General features: G+C 45.0%; 1 protein-coding gene across 1 annotated transcript in view; it reads right to left on the minus strand.

The window, feature by feature from the left end:
• The window catches only part of ACOXL (acyl-CoA oxidase like), a 200126-nt gene that overhangs the window by 117535 nt on the left and 63467 nt on the right, over positions 1 to 19124 (minus strand). The window contains exon 6 of the mRNA XM_027554367.1: positions 673 to 762. Coding sequence (XP_027410168.1) covers positions 673 to 762 — 90 coding nt within the window. The remainder of the gene's footprint in view (positions 1 to 672; positions 763 to 19124) is intronic.

The raw sequence follows: 19124 nt of genomic DNA on the forward strand, positions 1-19124 counted from the left end.
TTAAACATGAGGCAACTGGAGATATGAAAGAGATCAGTACTGCAGAGGCCCCAAAGTTGTTTCTCTGATCACTTACGTGGCTGATCAATTGCCCTCCTTTTGTACACTGGCTCTTCCTATCTTTTGCCTGTTTATCTTCTGGGTGCACACGTGATCAGTCATGTCAGACTCTTTGCAGCCCCATGGATGGTAGCCCCCCAGGCTTCTCTGTCCATGGGATTATCTTGGCAAGAATACTGGAGTGGGTTGCCATTTCCTTCTCCAGTGGAATCTTCCTGACCCAGGGATTGAACTCACGTTTCCTGAGGCTTCGGCATTGGCCAGCAGATTCTTTACCACTGAGTCACTTGGGAAGTGTGGTTGCCTTCTGGGCACTTACAAAGTCTTTGGGAATAGCCTCCCAGGTAGAAGATATATGACTCTACACTCACAAGATGTAACATTCTTAAGCCAAAAAAGATACCTTTCAACATCAAAAATCAGCTAGGAAATAAATTACTTAATCCCTTTCCCCATTCAACTACTGCAAAAATCGAGTGCCTAATGGGAAACCACCTGCCAATCAAAGACTTCAGATGAAGATACGACATAGGAAGAGCTTCAGATTTCTGGATAACGCTTGATCTTGAAATTTTCACTGTTTAATAAGAATAAACATTTCCCAAGTCTTACCTGCAGCATGACGACATTGTCACCTTCAAAAGTGACAAACACATCTGTGTCACATTTTAAGCCTGAGATTTGATTTTCCATCATGTAACCCTATTGCAAAAAAGAGGAAAAAAAGACAATTTTTACATTTGCAGTCCCATCACTATAAAGGACTAACATTTTCTTTCAAATTAAAAACATACAGACAATTATATAAAAAAAAAGAAAATATCTTTATTTCTCCTATCCAGAATAACTATTCTAAGAATTTTGACCCATCCCATTAGCTTTTGGTCCATAAATATTATTTGTGATGTGGTCTTCATTAGCAGCAAAAACATCTAAAAACAGTCATGTCACATTTTTCCAAAATATTTCAACAAATTATGCTAGCTTTTCTATTCCAAATCAAGGTGGGCTTCCCTGGTGTCTCAGTGGTAAAGAATCCACCTGCCAGTACAGGAGACTCGGGTTCAATCCCTGGGTCAAGAAGATCCCCTGGAGAAGGAAATGGCAACCCACTCCAGTACTCTTCTCCAGGAAATCCCATGGACAGAGGAGCCTGGCAGGCTACAGTCCATGGAGTTGCAAGAGTCAGATACGACTTAGCAACTAAACAACAAATTCATGATTATATCCCACAAAATGCAGGTGAACGATGCCTCCCCCGACCCAACCCAACTACTGGTACAACGTATAAAATAGGTGACCAATGGGAACCTGCTATACGGTTCAGAGAACTACTCAGTGCTCTGTGGTGACCTAAATGGGAAGGGAATCCAAAAAAGAGGGGACATATGTACACACATAGCTGATTCTCTTTGCTGTACTGCAGAAACTAACACAACATTGCACAGCAACTGCATTCCAAGAAATTAAAAAAATAATAAAGCAGAAAAGAATTAGCAAAGCTACCTATGATTCTTGGGAGATGTCGTAAAAATCCTAAATTGCCATTCTGTCCCTTAATGTCCTTAAATACTCTGTATCCTGAATATATACTGTTTCCAGCCCGTTTCTTCTTCTTTTTTTCTTTTCTCACTTCCTGAAATCCTTGTTTAAAGGGCAGAAGCCTGCTGCTCCTTTCCAAAGTTCTGAAGTGTTTCTGCACACACCCTGGGAGAACCAGCTGCCCATGAGAAAGTGGACCAGCCCCAGGCCAGAAGCGGAGGGGACAGAGCTGCCCGTGTTTGGCCTTGGGCCCGTCACCTTCTCAACGCCCCTATGCCCTCCTTCCCGCTCATTGTTCTCCCCCTTAGCTCTCAAGATCCTTCCCTCTCTCAAAATCTGCTTCCAGATCAGTCCAGCCACGTAAGTTACACCAGAGGCAGCTGTCTCGCCGCCTGTCCTGGGAGTATGTGCACCTTGGCTCTGCTAGGGAATGACCAGCTTCAGCCTCTGTTGGAATCTTCAAGCTACGTGGGCCAGGGAGAGTTACAGAGGGCACTCCCTGGGGCAGCTGTGTATTCCAAACTCATGGTACCCGTTATCTTTGGGGTGTGTGTGTGCTCAGTCATATCCAACTCTTTGCAACCCCATGGACTGTAGCCCGCCAGGCTCCTTCACCCATGGGATTTCCCAGGCAATTTTCTGGAGCGGGTTGCCATTTCCTACTTCCGACCCAGAGATCGAACCTGCGTCTCCTGCATCTCTTTCATTGGTAGGCAGGTTCTTTACCACTGAACCACTTGGGACGCTTTTTCCTGGGGGAGCCACTTCATTTATGAAAATGGTCACTTGAATGACAAAAGTGGGCAAGAAGGGGGCACTCTGGGTTCCTGATGCCCACGCGAAGCATCCTGCTTCCTGCCCCAAGAGCCATCCTTTGATGCTTCCCTCCCTCTGCTGGTTCCCCTCAGCTTCAGTGCAGTCCGAGCAGGCCTTCTGCACAATCTTAGTTTACAGAAGCAAGGGCCTCTTTAACTCTGACTACTTTCATAAAGGTAAAATGATTGTGTGTGCGCGCGCGCTAAGTCACTTCAGTCGTGTCCGACTCTGTGCTATCCTATGGACTATAGCCCACCAGGCTCCTCTGTCCTTGGGATTCTCCAGGCAAGAATACTGGAGTGGGGTGTCATGCCCTCCTCCAGGGGATCTTCCCGACTCAGGGATTGAACCCATGTCTCTTAAGTCTCCTGCAATGGCAAGCGGGTTCTTTACTGCTAGCACCACGGTGGTATTTATGCATAAATAAATCAGTAGCATTTCCAGTCTGGAGAAGCTGGGCCTCCCCATCCCATCATAGGTACAAGGGAAACCCCACTCCTACCCCTCAGGCAAACCACAGGAGATCGGGTTCCGACTGAGTGTGATCAGGCCGGAGACTGTCCCTGGCCAGGGAGTAGCTGAGTCAACTTTCACCACCATCGTTCTACCATTTGTGAAGTACTCGCCACCAGCCAGATACCTCGCTGGGTGCCTGACCCAACTTCATTTATGATGTCACGTAATCCTTTTCTTCCTCTCGACAGCCCTGTGAGGTGGGCGTTACTCTATTTTACAGATGAAGGGAGTGGGCCTGGAGGGCTATATTCCTGAATAACCTATCAAGTTCTGGTGCCGAAAAGACGAACATAGTGTATACCACCTCGGGACCTGGGAAGAGGCCATTATACATAAGAAGCACACCTGCTAAAGGCTTAAAACAATAATTTTGAAGAAACAAAGTACTTTTCCCTTGAGCATTGAGCTCTGGTCTCTTCCAGCAGGGGAGGGAGGAACAGGAGCTCTATAGTTCTGACACTTTTGAACTGTTCACACTCTGCCCTGGAAACCAGGCCAATCGGGGCTTTCCAATGACCAGACCAATGGTCCACTTGAAAGGCAGCAAACCGGCACAGAATCCCACCGACTCTCACAGAACGGGCACTGGAATTCCATAACATAAAGATGCCTCATGTTCCTGTGTTAGTTCTTCTCACACATTATAACTGATTTGAGACTCAGATAATTGATTTGAAATTGATGCTGAAACTCAGCTTTAAATGCCTCTCTTCATTTGAAAATTGAGTAAAACTGTGTGACTATGACTCAGATCATTTAAGACTCTCCAGGGTCCTCGCTGAGCCAAGGTGACAGGGCTCACAGCCCTCAAAGAGCTGGTGGACAACTGAAATGAAGCAGTGGAGAGAAAACCCAAAGGCTAACCACATGTGAGGTGGCACCATGGCCAGCTCATCACCACCAAGCTCCTGAAACCACCAGGGCGGAGCTATGATCTAGTCTCCTTAGAATAGCCTGAGAGGGGCAGAGCAGGGACTTCCCGGGGCGTCATGACACCTCACACTGTCCCCTCCCACAGCCCATCCTCCCCAGAGCCAATACCCATGAGCCCCGCTTCTGCCCGGAGGAGGAGCGCCTCCCTGGGGCCCAGGATGGAGGGGCCTGGCTTCCTCCTTGGTGCTTCCTAGAGAATACGAAGTATTCTAGCAAAGTGACCCGGGCTGTACTGCCTGCTCTGCACTCCTACCCCTGCCTGAGACATTTCCCCTCATCTTTCAGCCACAGGGCTCCCTCATGCCCTGCTGGGATTCTATTTCATTTTTCTAAGCCTCAAAATGGTCTCAGCCTTAACTGGGGAACCAAAGAGGCCCACTCGGCCAGAGGACCGCACATGACCCACAGTTCTAGGCTCCCGATGCATCCGTGGTTGAAGCCTGGCTGGGGAACAGACTGAGTTCCCACCCTGCCTGTCACATTGGGCATCTCTCCACCACAAGCCTGAAACTTCAGCCTCCAGTGCATCTCAAGTCAAATCTAAAACTTCACTCTGGAGAGGCCCTATCACAACATTATAGAGAGCATGTGCCTGAGTGTGGGTGTGTGTGTGTGTCTGTGTCCCCGGGAGTTCCTACATTGACATCCTAACCCTCAGGACCTCTAATGTGACTGTATTTGGTGATAAGACCTGTGAAAAGGTAATCAAGGTTAAATGAAGTAATTGGGATGGGTCCTAACCCATGATAACAGGTGTCCTTATCAGAAGAGACGTTAGGAATTTGTATCAACTGATGCTGAAGCTGAAGTTTCAATACTCTGGCCACCTGATGTGAAGAGTCAGCTCATTGGAAAAGACCCTGATCCTGAGAAATACTGAAGGCAACAGGAGAAGGGGTGGCAGAGGGTGAGATGGTTGGATGGCATCACCGACTCAATGGACATGAGTTTAAGCAAGCTCCAGGAGATGGTAAAGGACAGGGAAGCCTGGTGTGCTGCAGTCCATGGGGCCGCAAAGAGCTGGACATGACTTAACAACTGAACAACAACAATCCCGCTATTGTGTGAAAACTGTATAAATCTTAATTCTGTTGAATTGGTTCATGGTGCTTTTCAGGTCTACTACATTCTTCTGCTTTTCTGTATATTCATTCTATTAATTTTTGAGAGTTTGATTTTGAAATTCCAATGAAAAAATTGTAATTTATCTACTTAAAAAATAATTGCAATGTATAATGGAACTACATGCTCTGTATTTTCCAAGTCTCCTGTAAATGCATCATCATACTTTCATAATTTAAGAAATAAAGAAAGAGAAAAAAAGTAGAGACCCTGGGACACAGACACTCAGAGGGAAGAGCATGTGAGGACAAACGGAGGAGAAGATGGTCACATACAGGGCTCCCCGGGTGGCTCAGCTGGTAAGGAATCCGCCTGCAGTGCAGGAGATCTGGGTTCAATCCTTGGGTTGGGAAGATCCCTAGAGAAAGGAATGGCAACCCACTTCAGTGTTCTCGCTCGGGAAATCCCATGGACAGAGGAGCCTGGTGGGCCACAGTCCATGGGGTCGCAAAAAGTCGGACACGACTGAGCAATGAAACCATCACCACAGGCCAAGAGAGAGGCCTTGGGAGAAACCAACGCTGCCGACACCTGGATCAGGACATTCAGCCTCCAGAATTGTGGGACAGTACATTTCTGTTGCTTAAGCTTTGTTACAGCAGCCTGAGCAGTGTCTGTGTGCGCAGGACGTGTGCATCTGCCCGTGTGTGTGCAGCATTCTCTCGAATCCTGCTTGTTCTCCACCAGGGGGAAATCGACATGAACTGTTGCTCCGATGGGAACAGATCCCCTGGAGTCTCAGGAAATTCTTCTCTCCGCCATCCTCTCAAGGCACTCCCTAGCACCTTGGGTTTTCATTATAAAATGAAATGGTTGCTTCCATCATTTTTCTTCTCTTCCACCTTGGACTCTTCTAAGCAGGGGCCTTGGCTTATACATTTCAGGTTGGGGACCGGGGAGATGAGAAAAACAAGGGGGAATGAGGGGAGAAAGAGGTTGAATGCCCCCAAAAAGTGAATAATATTTTCCATTAGCTTACTTCACTGTGAATAAAGAGAGAAATGTGGACTAGACAGAAGGAACTCTAAACTACGTGCTCCCCAAGCCAACAGCATCCTCAGGGGACACAGGGGCCAGGATCTGGGAGGAAAGAGCAGGCTGGGTAGACGCGTTACTGTAGCCTTGCCTTCTGGGTTACATCGGCCTCCGAGCAAGTAATTGTGAAAGTCATTAAGGTTGTGTCCCATTTCAGTGAGGGCCCCACAAAACATATTTTATGGTTTCAACTTTGTACACTGAAAAGTTTAATATGTTCCTGCTGCTTTTCACATCTCTGATTTTTTTTTTTTTTTTTAGTATATGATTACGTTGAATAAGTATATCAGAACAAAATTAGAAACAGGCTTTCTTCCCCCCACCCAACCCTTTAAACCCATGGAGGGTACATTTTGTTCATTTTTAGAAGAAGAAGATAAAATCAGTCTTATCTTTTTGGCTAAAGGAGGGTCAGTGGAAAGTAGAGAGACCATCCAGGAGGGACTTCTTGTGTCAATTTTACACCAACATATCTCTTAGAAAAGACCCTGATGCTGGGAAAGAGTGAGGGCAAGAGGAGAAGGGGGCGACAGAGGATGAGATGGTAGGATGGCATCATTGATTCAACAGACATGGGCTTGAGCAAAGTCCAGGAGACAGTGAAGGACAGGGAAGCCTGGTGTGTCGCAGTCCATGGGGTTGCAAAGAGTCAGGCATGACTGGGTGACTGAACAATAACCACACATCTGTGCCACCTGGCATGGAACAGAACCCACGTGTGTGGGTGACGGGTGTGTGTGTGTCACTGTCGCCTTTCCTGTGACAGCTGTGATCAGGGCGGCATGTCCGGACAGCCCAGCAGACAGTGGATGCTCTGACGCAGGCAGTGACAAGTCATCCTGCCCTGCCCCGTGCACTCTGGAACGACCCTGAACTCTCAGGGCCTATGAACTGCGAGGGAATTCACCTGTGGGTCCCATCACTGAACGTTCGCTCAGGGTTTGCACTGCAGGTGCTGTGCCACACACTGCAGACGGCAGACACAGTCCTGTCCTCAGAAGACAGGCACCGGCCAAGCAGGCAAAGAAAACAGGTGACTAAACAATCTGTGGTGGGATAAATGGCTAGAGAAGGTGTGGTATTAGACATACACACAGTGGACTGCTACTCAGCCATAAAAAGGAGCAAACCTGGCTCATCTGTAGAGATGTGGCTGGACCTAGAGTCTGTCATACACAGCGAAGGAAGTCAGAAAAACACAGAGCATATATTAACACATACATGTGGAATCTAGAAAAACGGCACATACGAACCTACTTGCAGGACAGGAACAGAAATGCAGATGAAGGGAACAGATGTGTGGGCGACAGGGTGGGACGAACTGGGAGACCAGCACTGACATATACACACGACCAGGTGTAACACAGCTGGTGGGAAACTGCTGCACAGCACAGGGGGCTCCGAGTGGCGCTCGGGGGTGGCCTGGAGGGGTGGGGTGCGGGGGATGCACGCATCCAGCGGGTCCACTTCACTGTACAGCAGAAACTAACACCACACTGTAAAGCAATCATTGCTGTTGTTCAGTCATTCTGTCATGCCCAACTCTTTGCAACCCCATGGACTGCAGCACGTCAGGCTTCTTTGTCCTTCACCATCTCCTGGAGTTTGCTCAAACTCAGGTCCATTGAGTCAGTGATGCAATTATACTCCAATAATTAAAAAAAAAAAATCCTCTGAGGTAAGCGCCAGAAAGAAAAAGATCTGCATTCCACGAAGAAAGAATAAACAGGAAAGACCTCTTCTAACCAAGATGCCAGAGAAAATTTTCAGGGCTTGTTTAACTTGGAGCCATAAAGAGGTCAGCCAAGCCAGAAATGGAGACAGCTTACTCCAGGTGAAAGAAGAGCATGTGAAAACACCCTGTGGCCAGGAATGAGCACGGAATGTTCAGGACTGGAAAGAAGGCTGGACTGGAGGTGGTGTGCGGGGAGGAGAGTGCCCCAGAGATAAGGTTGGAGACAGGTGTCAAGTGACGCAGCACCTCAGGAGGCATCTTGGACATTCGTTTAACTGAACATGTTAAGTTAGGTGCAATGTAAAATCATAAGATAATTGTATTCTTTGGGATAAGATGACTTGTGATTTTTAAAAGATGGCTCTGTCTGCCAAGTGATCACAGCCCACAGGAGGCAAGAGAGAAAGGGTTGGACTAGTTGGTCAAGATGGGAGACCTGGGTGGCCTGGAGTTAGAGGGAGATGGGCTTGGATGAGCTGCGTGTGTGTGTTTGTGAGAAAGAGAAAGCCCAGGTCACATGAATGGGAGGTGTACAGTGTGGTGTTTACCAAGCTGAGCGTCCTGCAGGGAGTATGTTTACAGGAAAAGATCAAATGTTCATATCTATAAATGTTAGCTGTGAGAATCAGTGAGACACCCAAGGGGCCTGGTCAAAATGAAGGTTAGATACAAGACTCTGCAGATGTAAATAGATGTCTGGGATGGAGGCATAGCGTCCTCATTACATAACTCTTTAAAACCAATGGAAGGAACAGAATTATCAAGAGTCTAACTACACAGGGGCTTCCCAGGTGGGCTAGTGGTAAAGGACCCTTCTGCCAATGCAGGAGATGAAAGAGATACCGGTTTGATCCCTGAGTTGGGAAGATGCCCTGGAGGAGGAAATTGCAATCCACTCCAGTATTCTTGCCTGGAGAATCCCATGAACAGAGGAGCCTGGCGGGTTGCAGTCCACAGGGCTGCAAAGAGCTGGACCCCGCTGAAGTGACTTAGCACGCACACACTAACCTCACAGAGAAGAGAGGACTCAGGCTCATGTTATGGAAAATGCTAACATTCTGAGGTCAGGGAGAAGAAAACCAGCAGAGCAGACTAAGAAAACAAAGAAGCAGAAAGGAAGTTGAGAGCATGGTGTCCTGACAGCTTGGAAGAATGCTGTGTTCAGCAGAGAGGGGTGGGCCAGGGCAAAGGCTGCTGGGAGCTCAGGCAGGTGGGGACTCAGAAGGATCCTCTGGACAGAGTCTCAGGGAGTCAACGGCGACTGGCCCAACACAGTTCAATAAGCACGCAGGCATGACTCAGAAGGAGAACCAAATTTGCTTGGGACATCTGTCCCTGGCAATACGGCAGATGAGACAGTCTTTAACTAAAAATTAAATCACCAGTAGAACCACTGAAAATATGCTTGATAAAATATTTTTTAAAAATCACTTTGATGCATATCAAACTGATAAAGAGAAATACTCAAAAGCTGAACTCAATAAGAAAGCATGAAACCTAAATGGGTAGCAGGTGATGAGACCAAGTGAGAAGTTATATATAAAGAAATCTGTATAATAGCTAGGATATGGAAGCAACATAGATGTCCATCCACAGATGAATGAATAAAGAAGTTGTGGTACATATACAGAATGGAACATTACTCAGTCACAAAAAGGAATGCATTTGAGTCAGTTCTAATAAGGTGTATAAACGTAGAACCTATTATACAGAGTGAAGTAAGTCAGAGAGAGGAAAAGAAATGTCGTACGTTAATGCACATATGTGAAATCTAGAAGGATGGCACTGATGAATCTATCTGCAGGGCAGCGGTGGAGATGCAGACATGGAGAGCAGACTGTGGACACAGTGGGGGAAGGAGAGGGGGACGAATGGGGAGAGCAGCATTGAAACATGCACACCACCACATGTAAAACAGACAGCCAGTGGGAATTTGCTGTGACACAGGGAACTCCAACCTGGTGTTCTGTGACAACCTAGAGGGCTGGGGTGGGAAGGGGGAGGGAGGCTCAAGAGGGAGGGGACATATGTGTGCCTATCACTGATTCATGTACATGTAAGGCAGAAACCAACACAATATTGTAAAGCAATTATCCTCCAATTAAGAAAAAATAAAAATTTTTAAAAGAAAATTAAAGTCAAAAAATAAAATAAAGACACCTGTATAAACACAGTCCTCTGGGAAAACAATGTCCACCAGGGATTAAGTGAGAAAACATCACTCCTCACTCAAGAAGATAAGGAGGAAATTTGCTAGTCCCAGCTCTGGCTGTGGGTGGAGAGAGAAACATCTCTGCTTAGAATTCTGACCCTGGCCTGCATTCACAGGACTCTAGGGCCAGAATCCGTACCCTCTATGAGGCCCTCAAAACTACAAAGACAGAGACAAAGCTACCAACCAGTTCAAGCGGGTTGTGGTCTCCAGTCGTCTGGCAGAGATTAATGCAGATCCCTTCTGCCTGGAAAGAACTTACGGAGATAAAGCTCCAAAAGTCTAGCATCACAAAATGTAAGAGCAAGACAAGGACAATCAGAAGAGATAGATAACAATAAACAGAGCAAAACTTCAGAGGGAGTAGGCATTAGCTACTACACCAAGAGGGTGATATAAGAACACAGAGACGATATTGAAAACGACAGAGGGAGTAGGCATTAGCTGCTACACCAAGAAGGATGATATAAGAACACAGAGACGACATTGAAAACGACAGAGGGAGTGGCATTAGCTGCTGCACCAAGAAGGATGATATAAGAACACAGAGACGATATTGAAAATGACAGAGGGAGTAGGCATTAGCTGCTACACCAAGAGGGTGATATAAGAACACAGAGACGATATTGAAAACGACAGAGGGAGTAGGCATTAGCTGCTACACCAAGAGGGTGATATAAGAACACAGAGACGATATTGAAAACGACAACGGCCTGGGACTTCCCTGGTGGTCCGGTGGCTGAGACTCTGTGCTCCCAGCGCAGGGGGCCCAGGTTCCATCCCTGGTCGGGAAGCTAGATCCCACATGCCACAACCAAGACCTGGCACAGCCCAGTAAAGAAGTAAACAAACAAAAACAAATATTCAAAAAAGCACAGTGGCCTAAAATTGTCCAAAACTGTCAAGAGACACAAATCTACATATTCAGCAAACACACATGACCCCAAATAAGGGAAATAAGGTAGCAAATTCATACTTAGATACATTACAGTGAAACCATAGATCATCACAAAATAAAATAAAAATCTTTAAAGAAGCAAAGAGAAAAAAAGAGACAGCCGTGAAAAATTATAATTAGACACACAACTGATTGCTCAGCAACAAGAGAATCCAGAATAACAGTAAAAACTTCAAATGCTGAGAGAAAAGAACTGTCACCCATGAATTCTATCCTGAACAGTGCTTAACCTTTCAAGGCTGAGATTGAAATAGAGACACACTTAGACAAAGAAAATTAGGTTTACTGTCAAAGACCCACACTATTCTGAAGAAAGTACTCCATGAACAAGGAAAATGACCAAAAAAAAAAACCAAGAATGAATTGTGAGCAAAGAAATTGGTTTAAAAAAAAAAAAGTGGTAGTTCTAGAGAAATCCTGATTCCGTATAATAATAAATATGATAGCTAATGCCTGGGATTAAAAAAACACACTAGTAAAGTAATGGACAAGGACGCTATAGAACATGGGAACTGATTCGTGAAAACAACTGAAGCTCTCATATTTTGGGGAGAATGGGAAAATAATGGTTAATTTTAGACTTTGTATGTTAAAGTACATACTCCAGCTGCTACAGTGAACACAGAATGAATACAACAGGGCCTTCCCCGGCAGTCCAGTGGTTACGACTCCACGCTTCCAGGGCAAGGGGACGGGTTCAGTCCCTGTTTTCCTGACCAGGGATGGTACGGTCCAAAAAAAAGAACATCGTAGAATGGAAACTGGAAGAGAGAAGAATGGAAAGGTTGGGATGGGGGTTGGGGGATAACAATAAATCTGAAAGGAAGTAAGAAACCCCAACAAACAGAGTTAAGACACAGCAAAATAGAAAGCAAAGAGTAAGACAGAAGAAATTAACTCGGATACACCAGCAATGACAACAGTCATTTAGACTAAACAGATAAAAATGAGGTTGTCAGAGTAAACAAAATCTAAAAGCCAGATAAGTGTTGTAAAACCAATACAATATTGTAAAGTTAAAAAATAAAAAAAATAATAATAAAATAAAATCTAAAAAAAAAAAATAAATGCAACACACTAAGACAGAAAGGCTGAGTAAAAGCATGTTACACATAAAGACCAACCAAACAGAAGCCGTTACCCTCAAATTAAAACTGGGCAAAATACACTTTAAGGCATTAGTAAAGCTAAAGAGAGTCACTGCAAAAAACTGAAGATTAAATTCACTAGGAAAATAGGACAATTCTAAATCTGTAAACATCTAAGAGCACAATTTCACAACTTCAAAAGAATGAGGCCAAAATTGGTACGAATACAAGGAGACGTCAACAAACCCACCACCAACCGTGGAAGAGTTTAGCCCACACGGTCACTGACAGATCAGACAGATCAAAACCTCAGTAAGAACAGGGAAAACTGGGATAATGCCACTAATCAGCTTGATTGATTGGTCACATTAAAAACCCTCTAGCTCATTAAGGAATGCATCTTCCTTTGAAGATCACATGGAAACTGGCCATACTATAGGTCACAAAGTAGCTCATACTAAATTTGTATACCTATGGCTGATTCACGCTGAGGTTTGATAGAAAACAACAAAATTCTATAAAGCAATTAATTATCCTTCAATAAAAAAATAAATTAAAAAAATAATCTGTATCACACTGGCCATTTTCTCTGACTACAATGGAATTAAGGGGGAAAGCAACATAATAATAATTATTATAATGACAACAAAATGAGAATCAAAGAGTCACTAAAAGGAAGACAATATGTACAGTGGTTATACTTTGTAGCCAAACTGTCTCAGTTTAAATCTTGGTTCTGCCAACTCAGGAGCTCTGTGATCTTGGACAAATTGCTTAAACTCTCTATGTATTCTCATTTTTCACACACGTCATATTGGAGTCATAATGGTCCTACTTTGTGAAGATGTTGGGAGGATAACATAAGTTAATATATGTAAAATGTGAAGATTGGTGGCTGGCACATAGTAAGAATTCAACAAAGTTTAGCTATTAGTATCTTTAAATGTTAGACATTAGGAAATTAAAAAAAAAAACCCACTCAGCCAATTCATGGGCCAAATAAATCATTATGGACATTAAAACTTAAATGTTTATAATAGAATTGGAGAGAAGGCAAAAATTAATGAGATAACATGCAAGTTAATGTAACAAAAGAAGCTGCTGCTGCTAAGTCGCTTCATTGTGTCCAACTCTGTGTGACCCCAGAGACAGTAGCCCACCAAGCTCCCCCATCCCTGGGATTCTCCAGGCAAGAACACTGGAGTGGGTTGCCATTTCCTTCTCCAATGCATGAGAGTGAAAAGAAGAGCAGAAATAAAACAAACCCAAGGGGAGTAGAAGGAAATAAACAATAAAGATAAAAATCAATGACATGGACATCTCAGATACAATCCGGAGATCAACAGAACCAAAACTTTATTATTTGAAGGAAAAAGAAAACAGATTAAGAGATAAAGGAAAACAAACAATATTAGGGTGGCAAAGGCAGCATAATTACAGATACAACAGGGATAAAAGATAAGAGGGACTTATGAACTTTATACCAATAAACTTTAAAAAGAAGAAATGGACAAATTAATAAGCAAATATAAATTACCAAAACAGACTCAAGAAGAAACAGAAAACCTGAATGGCTACAACTACTCCAAGAAAGAGAATTAATCATTTTAAATGTCTAAGAAAAGAACTATGAGACCTATATGACTTTCCAGGTATTTGTACGAAGTATGCAAGGAACAGATCATTCCATTTTATGCAAACTCTTTAAAAGAGTAGAGAAAGAGGAAATTCTCCCTCCCCAGTTCATTTAATGGGGTTATTATCATTATGATACCCAAATTAGCCAAGGGCAGCACTAGGAAAGAACGACACAAGACAATCTCATGATCACAGATGAAAAAATCCTAAACAAGCACTGGCAGACAGAACCAACAGTGAATTAAAGACACACACAATCGTGACTAAGCTGCATTCATTCCCAAAGCCAAGATATGTTAAACATTAGAAAATACATTAATGTAAATTCACCACAAAGACAGATTAAAGCAGGAAAATGTGTGATTATCTCAGTAAAATAAAGGAATATAAATAATTCCATAAGATTTAGATCCACTCATAATTTTAAAATCAAACAAAAAAACTAGCACACACACAAACACACAAAAGCCCCTACCTAAACTAAGGGTAAAACATACCTGCCTTAACAAGATAAATATCCACACCAAACACCAACACCAGAACATCCACACCAAATAAAATCCTTAACAGTGAAAAAGTAAGCACGTCCCCATTAAAGCCAAGAATGAAATATAAGTGCCCATTGTCAACCACTTCTTTAACCACTGCATGGGAAGTCCTGGCCACTTCAATGATATGACAAAGGCATAAATGTAAATAACTGAAAAAGAAGAAACAAGCTATTCATGTTTCATAGGGAATATGATTAGGATCATAGGGAAACACAAAAGAACTATAAACAGGTTTTTAGAATTGTCCTGACAATTTAACAAGGTTGCTGGATATAAGATCAATACACAAAATTCAACTCCATTTCTATACATCAGGCTGAAAGGATTATTGCGAAAGTATTTAAAACCTATCACATATATCACAACAGATATCTACTCAGCTACTGTCTGACCACCTATACAACTGGGACATCAGCAGGCATGTTCACCCAATGTGACTCCATTCCTTAGCCAAAAATGTCTGGGTTGGGAAGGACACCAACTCCAACTGAGATCTACAAGACCCCATCTTGGACAGTAGCTGGAAAGGAGATGCTATAAATTCCACAGCCAAAGGGCAGCCACATACGCAGTGGAGCAAGAAGAATGGGCAGACCCCAGGAGGCAAAGGCTAAGACTATGCCCAGAGGAGGAGAAACCAAGGGCAGGGCTGCCTGTACTCTCGGCTCCTTCCCAGTTCCTGGTGCTCACGAGACCTCCCGGACCTCACGAGATGTGACTTCCAGAACACCTCTCTCTCTCTCTTAAGATATAGTCTCCCTTCTTGCTTGAGCAAATTTGTAATGCGTCTCTCTTATTTGCATCCAAAGAATCTTAACTAATTCTTAACAAATTTAGAAGTCAGTCTTGAAAAGCTTCTTTTCCTTTTCTTATTTCCTTGATGTGATGGACTGAATCCTTCTGGAGAGCTGTGAACCATCTCAAGGGAGCGTAAAATGAGAATATGGTAGATTCAAATTTGGCAAATCGTCCCAGGATGGATTCCAACTCTATCTATTATCCTCTCATATGTCTGGATATTCTCCATCGCATATAAAATGTATAATTGCCTTCTTTACACCCTTAAGAAGTTTGGACTGAGACCTTCAAAGGAACACTGCCAATAAAGTGGATTGTCCTAGGGTCATTTTAATAATCTCTCTTTTCTGTATCAGTGATGAGGGTCAGTTTTACTGCCTGCTACTCTCCCAACTCATTTTCTTGACAAGATAAGGCCTACTAACATAAGACACTCACAAATATGACATGTGAATCTTCTCACTAGGAGATTTTTTTTTTCCAGTGACCAGAGGTTAACAACACAACACACAGACTTGTTTACAAATTGCGGATTATGTTAAATGAGGGCCAAGTGTAGAACATTGATCAACATAGGACCCAGGGGCCAGAAACAAAGTTGTCATCCCCCTCCCCTGGGAAAAAAGCAAGGTCTAGAATTAAGGGCAAAAAACTAAGATGGGAAGACCTGAATTAGAGCCCTGCACCCACCTTTCAGGGCTTCCCAGGTAGCTCAGTGGTAAAGAACCTGCCTGCAACGCAAGAGACACAGGAGATGCAGGTTCAGGCCCTGGGTGGGGAAGATCCCCTGGACGAGGACATGGCAACCCACTCCAGTATTCTTGCCTGGGGAACCCCATGGCCAAAGGGGTTACAAAGAGCTGGACACAGCTGAGCAACTGCCTGAGAGAAATAGCAACCACCTCCAGTCTTATTTCCTTCATCCATGGGAAACTGTGTAGACAATTACTCCCACTCATAGGACTGTTGGAGGATTAAAGATAGCCACATCTACATAGGTCCCAGCATTTTACCTAGCATGGACTCAAAGAATGTCAGAGAGGCAGAAATAGAAACCTCTTTTAAACAATAAGAAACAATTCCTCTAATCTTGGAACAAGGTTCTTTCAAAGTTGAGAAATAACTAATCATCATAAAGCTTTTTTTATTGTGCTGTCTTTCTAAATCCCTACAATCAGAAAGTGATAGCAGAAATAAGCAGAAACCTAGGTTTTCATCTGGGATTCTTCTTGAAGGCTCTCAATCTGTCCAGAGAAAGGGGTCTTTGATCCATGAAATCAACGACTCATTGGTTCCCTAGAAAAATTAGGCTGGGGCTGAGCAAAGGTTCTGGCTGATAAAGCTGTCATGGCAACCATTAAGAAGGCTCTTCTACTGGGGTCAACACTTGGGCCCCAGCCAGTCCCTTCTTAGGAGGTTTGCCAGATACAGTCTTGGATCCTTTGTTAGTATGGGCTGAACCTTTTCCATTTTGCTACCCAGTTACTTCATGTTACAGCTCAACTTGCCCCTACCCCACCCATATATGCATTCCTAGCCAACTGGACCCTTGACCTTCAGACTCAGAATCCACCACAAGCATCGCTAGCTCCTCGTGCCCAGGCACTAGACAAGACTTTCTGTGGCTCTGTTTCTTCTTACGAAATTAGATGGGGGAGCAAAATCATCTCTGCCATATTAGATCCAAGTCAGGCTGACCTACTTATCTGTTTTGAGAGATACATGTCCAGGGGATTGCTTTAAGCTGAGCTTTTAAACAAACATCATCTATTGTATTCCGGGAAACAGTAGATCTGCAGCATCCGGGCGGGAGGGAGGACCGCACATGACTGTCCTTCTGGCAACAGCTTCCCTGCCTGTCTCCCACAGCCTACCTTGTCTGCAGCCCACTTGGCCTCCTAGAAGAGCTTTGATCCTTCTTGTGGCTGGGCACTGGCCCACTAAGCTCTTGAATCTTTTTTTTTATTTTGGTGGGGGGCGTGCTACATAGCATACAGGATCTTAGTTCCCCGACCAGGGATCGAACCTGAGCCTGCTGTAGTGGGAGCATGGAATCTTAACCACTGGACAGCCAGGGAAGTCCCAGAGCTCTTGAATTTTTGAGTCTAGTTTTTCTACCTCTTCTGGCTCTTGTTTGGCCACTAGCCCTCTTAACTGCCTGCCTCTGGAGACCAAATATCCTCACTGGTGTGTGACACGGCAGGAAACCAGGAATCACATGCAGGAGTCAGCCACCAGGAGCAGGCTCCCAGCAGAGGCTGGCCAGGCTCCTCCAGGAGTGGAGTGAGGGCATGTGCTTCAGCACAGGGACTTTGTGCCATCTCTCTGGGAGTCTCAGAGTTCTGTTTTGTCTATTTCAGGCCTCGGCTGTGTTCCAAGAAACAGTGCCTGCCAGATAAACGAGGCGATGGTAAGTCTCCTGAGGATCCAATCTTGGGACAGAGCCTACAGAATAACCAGCAAGCTCAGCATCACATGGCTTTTTTTTCCTTTAACTTACAAACACCGGTAATTGTTTCAGTGTCCTCTTGTGCAATCTTATAGCGATTCTGTCATTGCCTGGCTGGATTGTATCTCTGAACAACAAACAGCAGCTCCATGTCTAACATGAAAGGAACAGTCAACGCGTGTTTGCTGATAACCTTATCATCATGGTGGGTCAGAGATATCTCCTGAGACTTTATCCTGCTCCAGACTTGTCTGCATATTTCTTTAGGCTGCTTCGGCCAATTTTGCTCTCGCGTGGAATTCAGGAACACGCTGAGAAGAAGTGCAGCAGCCAGGGTCAGAGATGAGAAGGCTTCCAGGGAGAGGCCCTGATGGGAGTGGCGGGTGGGGGGCAGGGTGCCTAAAATCCTGCAGCGGAGTCTGATCTTGACCACTGGCCCAGGGATCCCAGGGTGGGTATCTCCCAGTGCTGGAGGGCACAGTTGCAGGCCATGGACATCCAGGTACAGGTAACGCTCAAGGGTCAAGGGATACTGTAGAAGTTCCCCGTGAAGAATTTTGCTGTGCAGGGTCAAGGTCAGCAGCTGGGCTTCAGCTCTGCTGAAGAGTGGGGACCATGCAGCCTATGCTGGCCCCTGGCTTGTCTCTCCAGTCCCTGATGCTATAGAGTCAGATTTGCTGAGAAAATACTTGCCTCCAGAGTCCAAGGCTGCCCCCTGAAGAGCCCCACCCATGCAGCTCCCACACAGATCAAACGCATCAGGATGGGATTTAGGGAAGAGCAGAGACAGCTGGGGTGCTTCACTGTAATCACAGCCAGGAAAAAGAAAGACAAGGAGAGTCTTTACTGAAAGCTTACCATGCTTCCCAGGTGGCACTAGTGGTAAAGAATCTGCCTGCAACAGAGGTGATGTAAGAGATGTGGTTCGATCCCTGGGTCGGGAAGATACCCTGGAGAAGGAAATGGCAACCCACTCCAGTATGCTTGCTGGGAAATCTCACGGACAGAAGAGCCTGGCGGGCTACAGTCCATGAGATCGCAAAGAGTCAGACACGAGTAAGACACTGCAATACTATGCTGTAGGCTTTAAAAGAGAAGGAACCTGAGGCTCCCAGAGGAAAAGCCCAAGGTCACAGCGTCCTGACCCTGAGATGCCACCCCTTCCTTGAGGAGCTGCCCCTCCCACCTCCCAGAGTTTCCTCCCCACCAGGCGGCCCCACAAGGGGCACAGTGAATTCCAGGGCTCTGTTTCCCACTCCTCACTCAGCTGGTGGTGGGAAATTCAATCTGGGTTTGCTTAGATATGGAGAAAAGAGGCCAGTGTAAGTCCAGTGAAACAGCAACAGTCAAGACTTGGTTTACCCGTCAATCCTTGGAAAAGGAAGGTGAGGAGGTAAGGAAGCAAAAGAAGTGAGTCACGTGACTACTCCGAGGGGTGGAGTCTGTTCCCTGAGTTCACACATGCGGGCAGGTAAAGGGGTTTCATCACTTCCAAACCAGGCTGGTGGATGCTCAGCTTACACACTGAAGTTAGAAGCCACAGTGCAGACCACGTGTGAGCATGAAGCTCCAGCCCTCGGGAACATCAGGGCTGTCCCAGGAATGGATGGTGACTCCCCAGCTCCTGGTCCAGCCTCTTCTCGGTTATAAACCTCACATCATGTTGTTACG

This window comes from Bos indicus x Bos taurus, chromosome 11, assembly GCF_003369695.1.
Source record: "Bos indicus x Bos taurus breed Angus x Brahman F1 hybrid chromosome 11, Bos_hybrid_MaternalHap_v2.0, whole genome shotgun sequence".
In the NCBI taxonomy this organism is placed as follows: domain Eukaryota; kingdom Metazoa; phylum Chordata; class Mammalia; order Artiodactyla; family Bovidae; genus Bos; species Bos indicus x Bos taurus.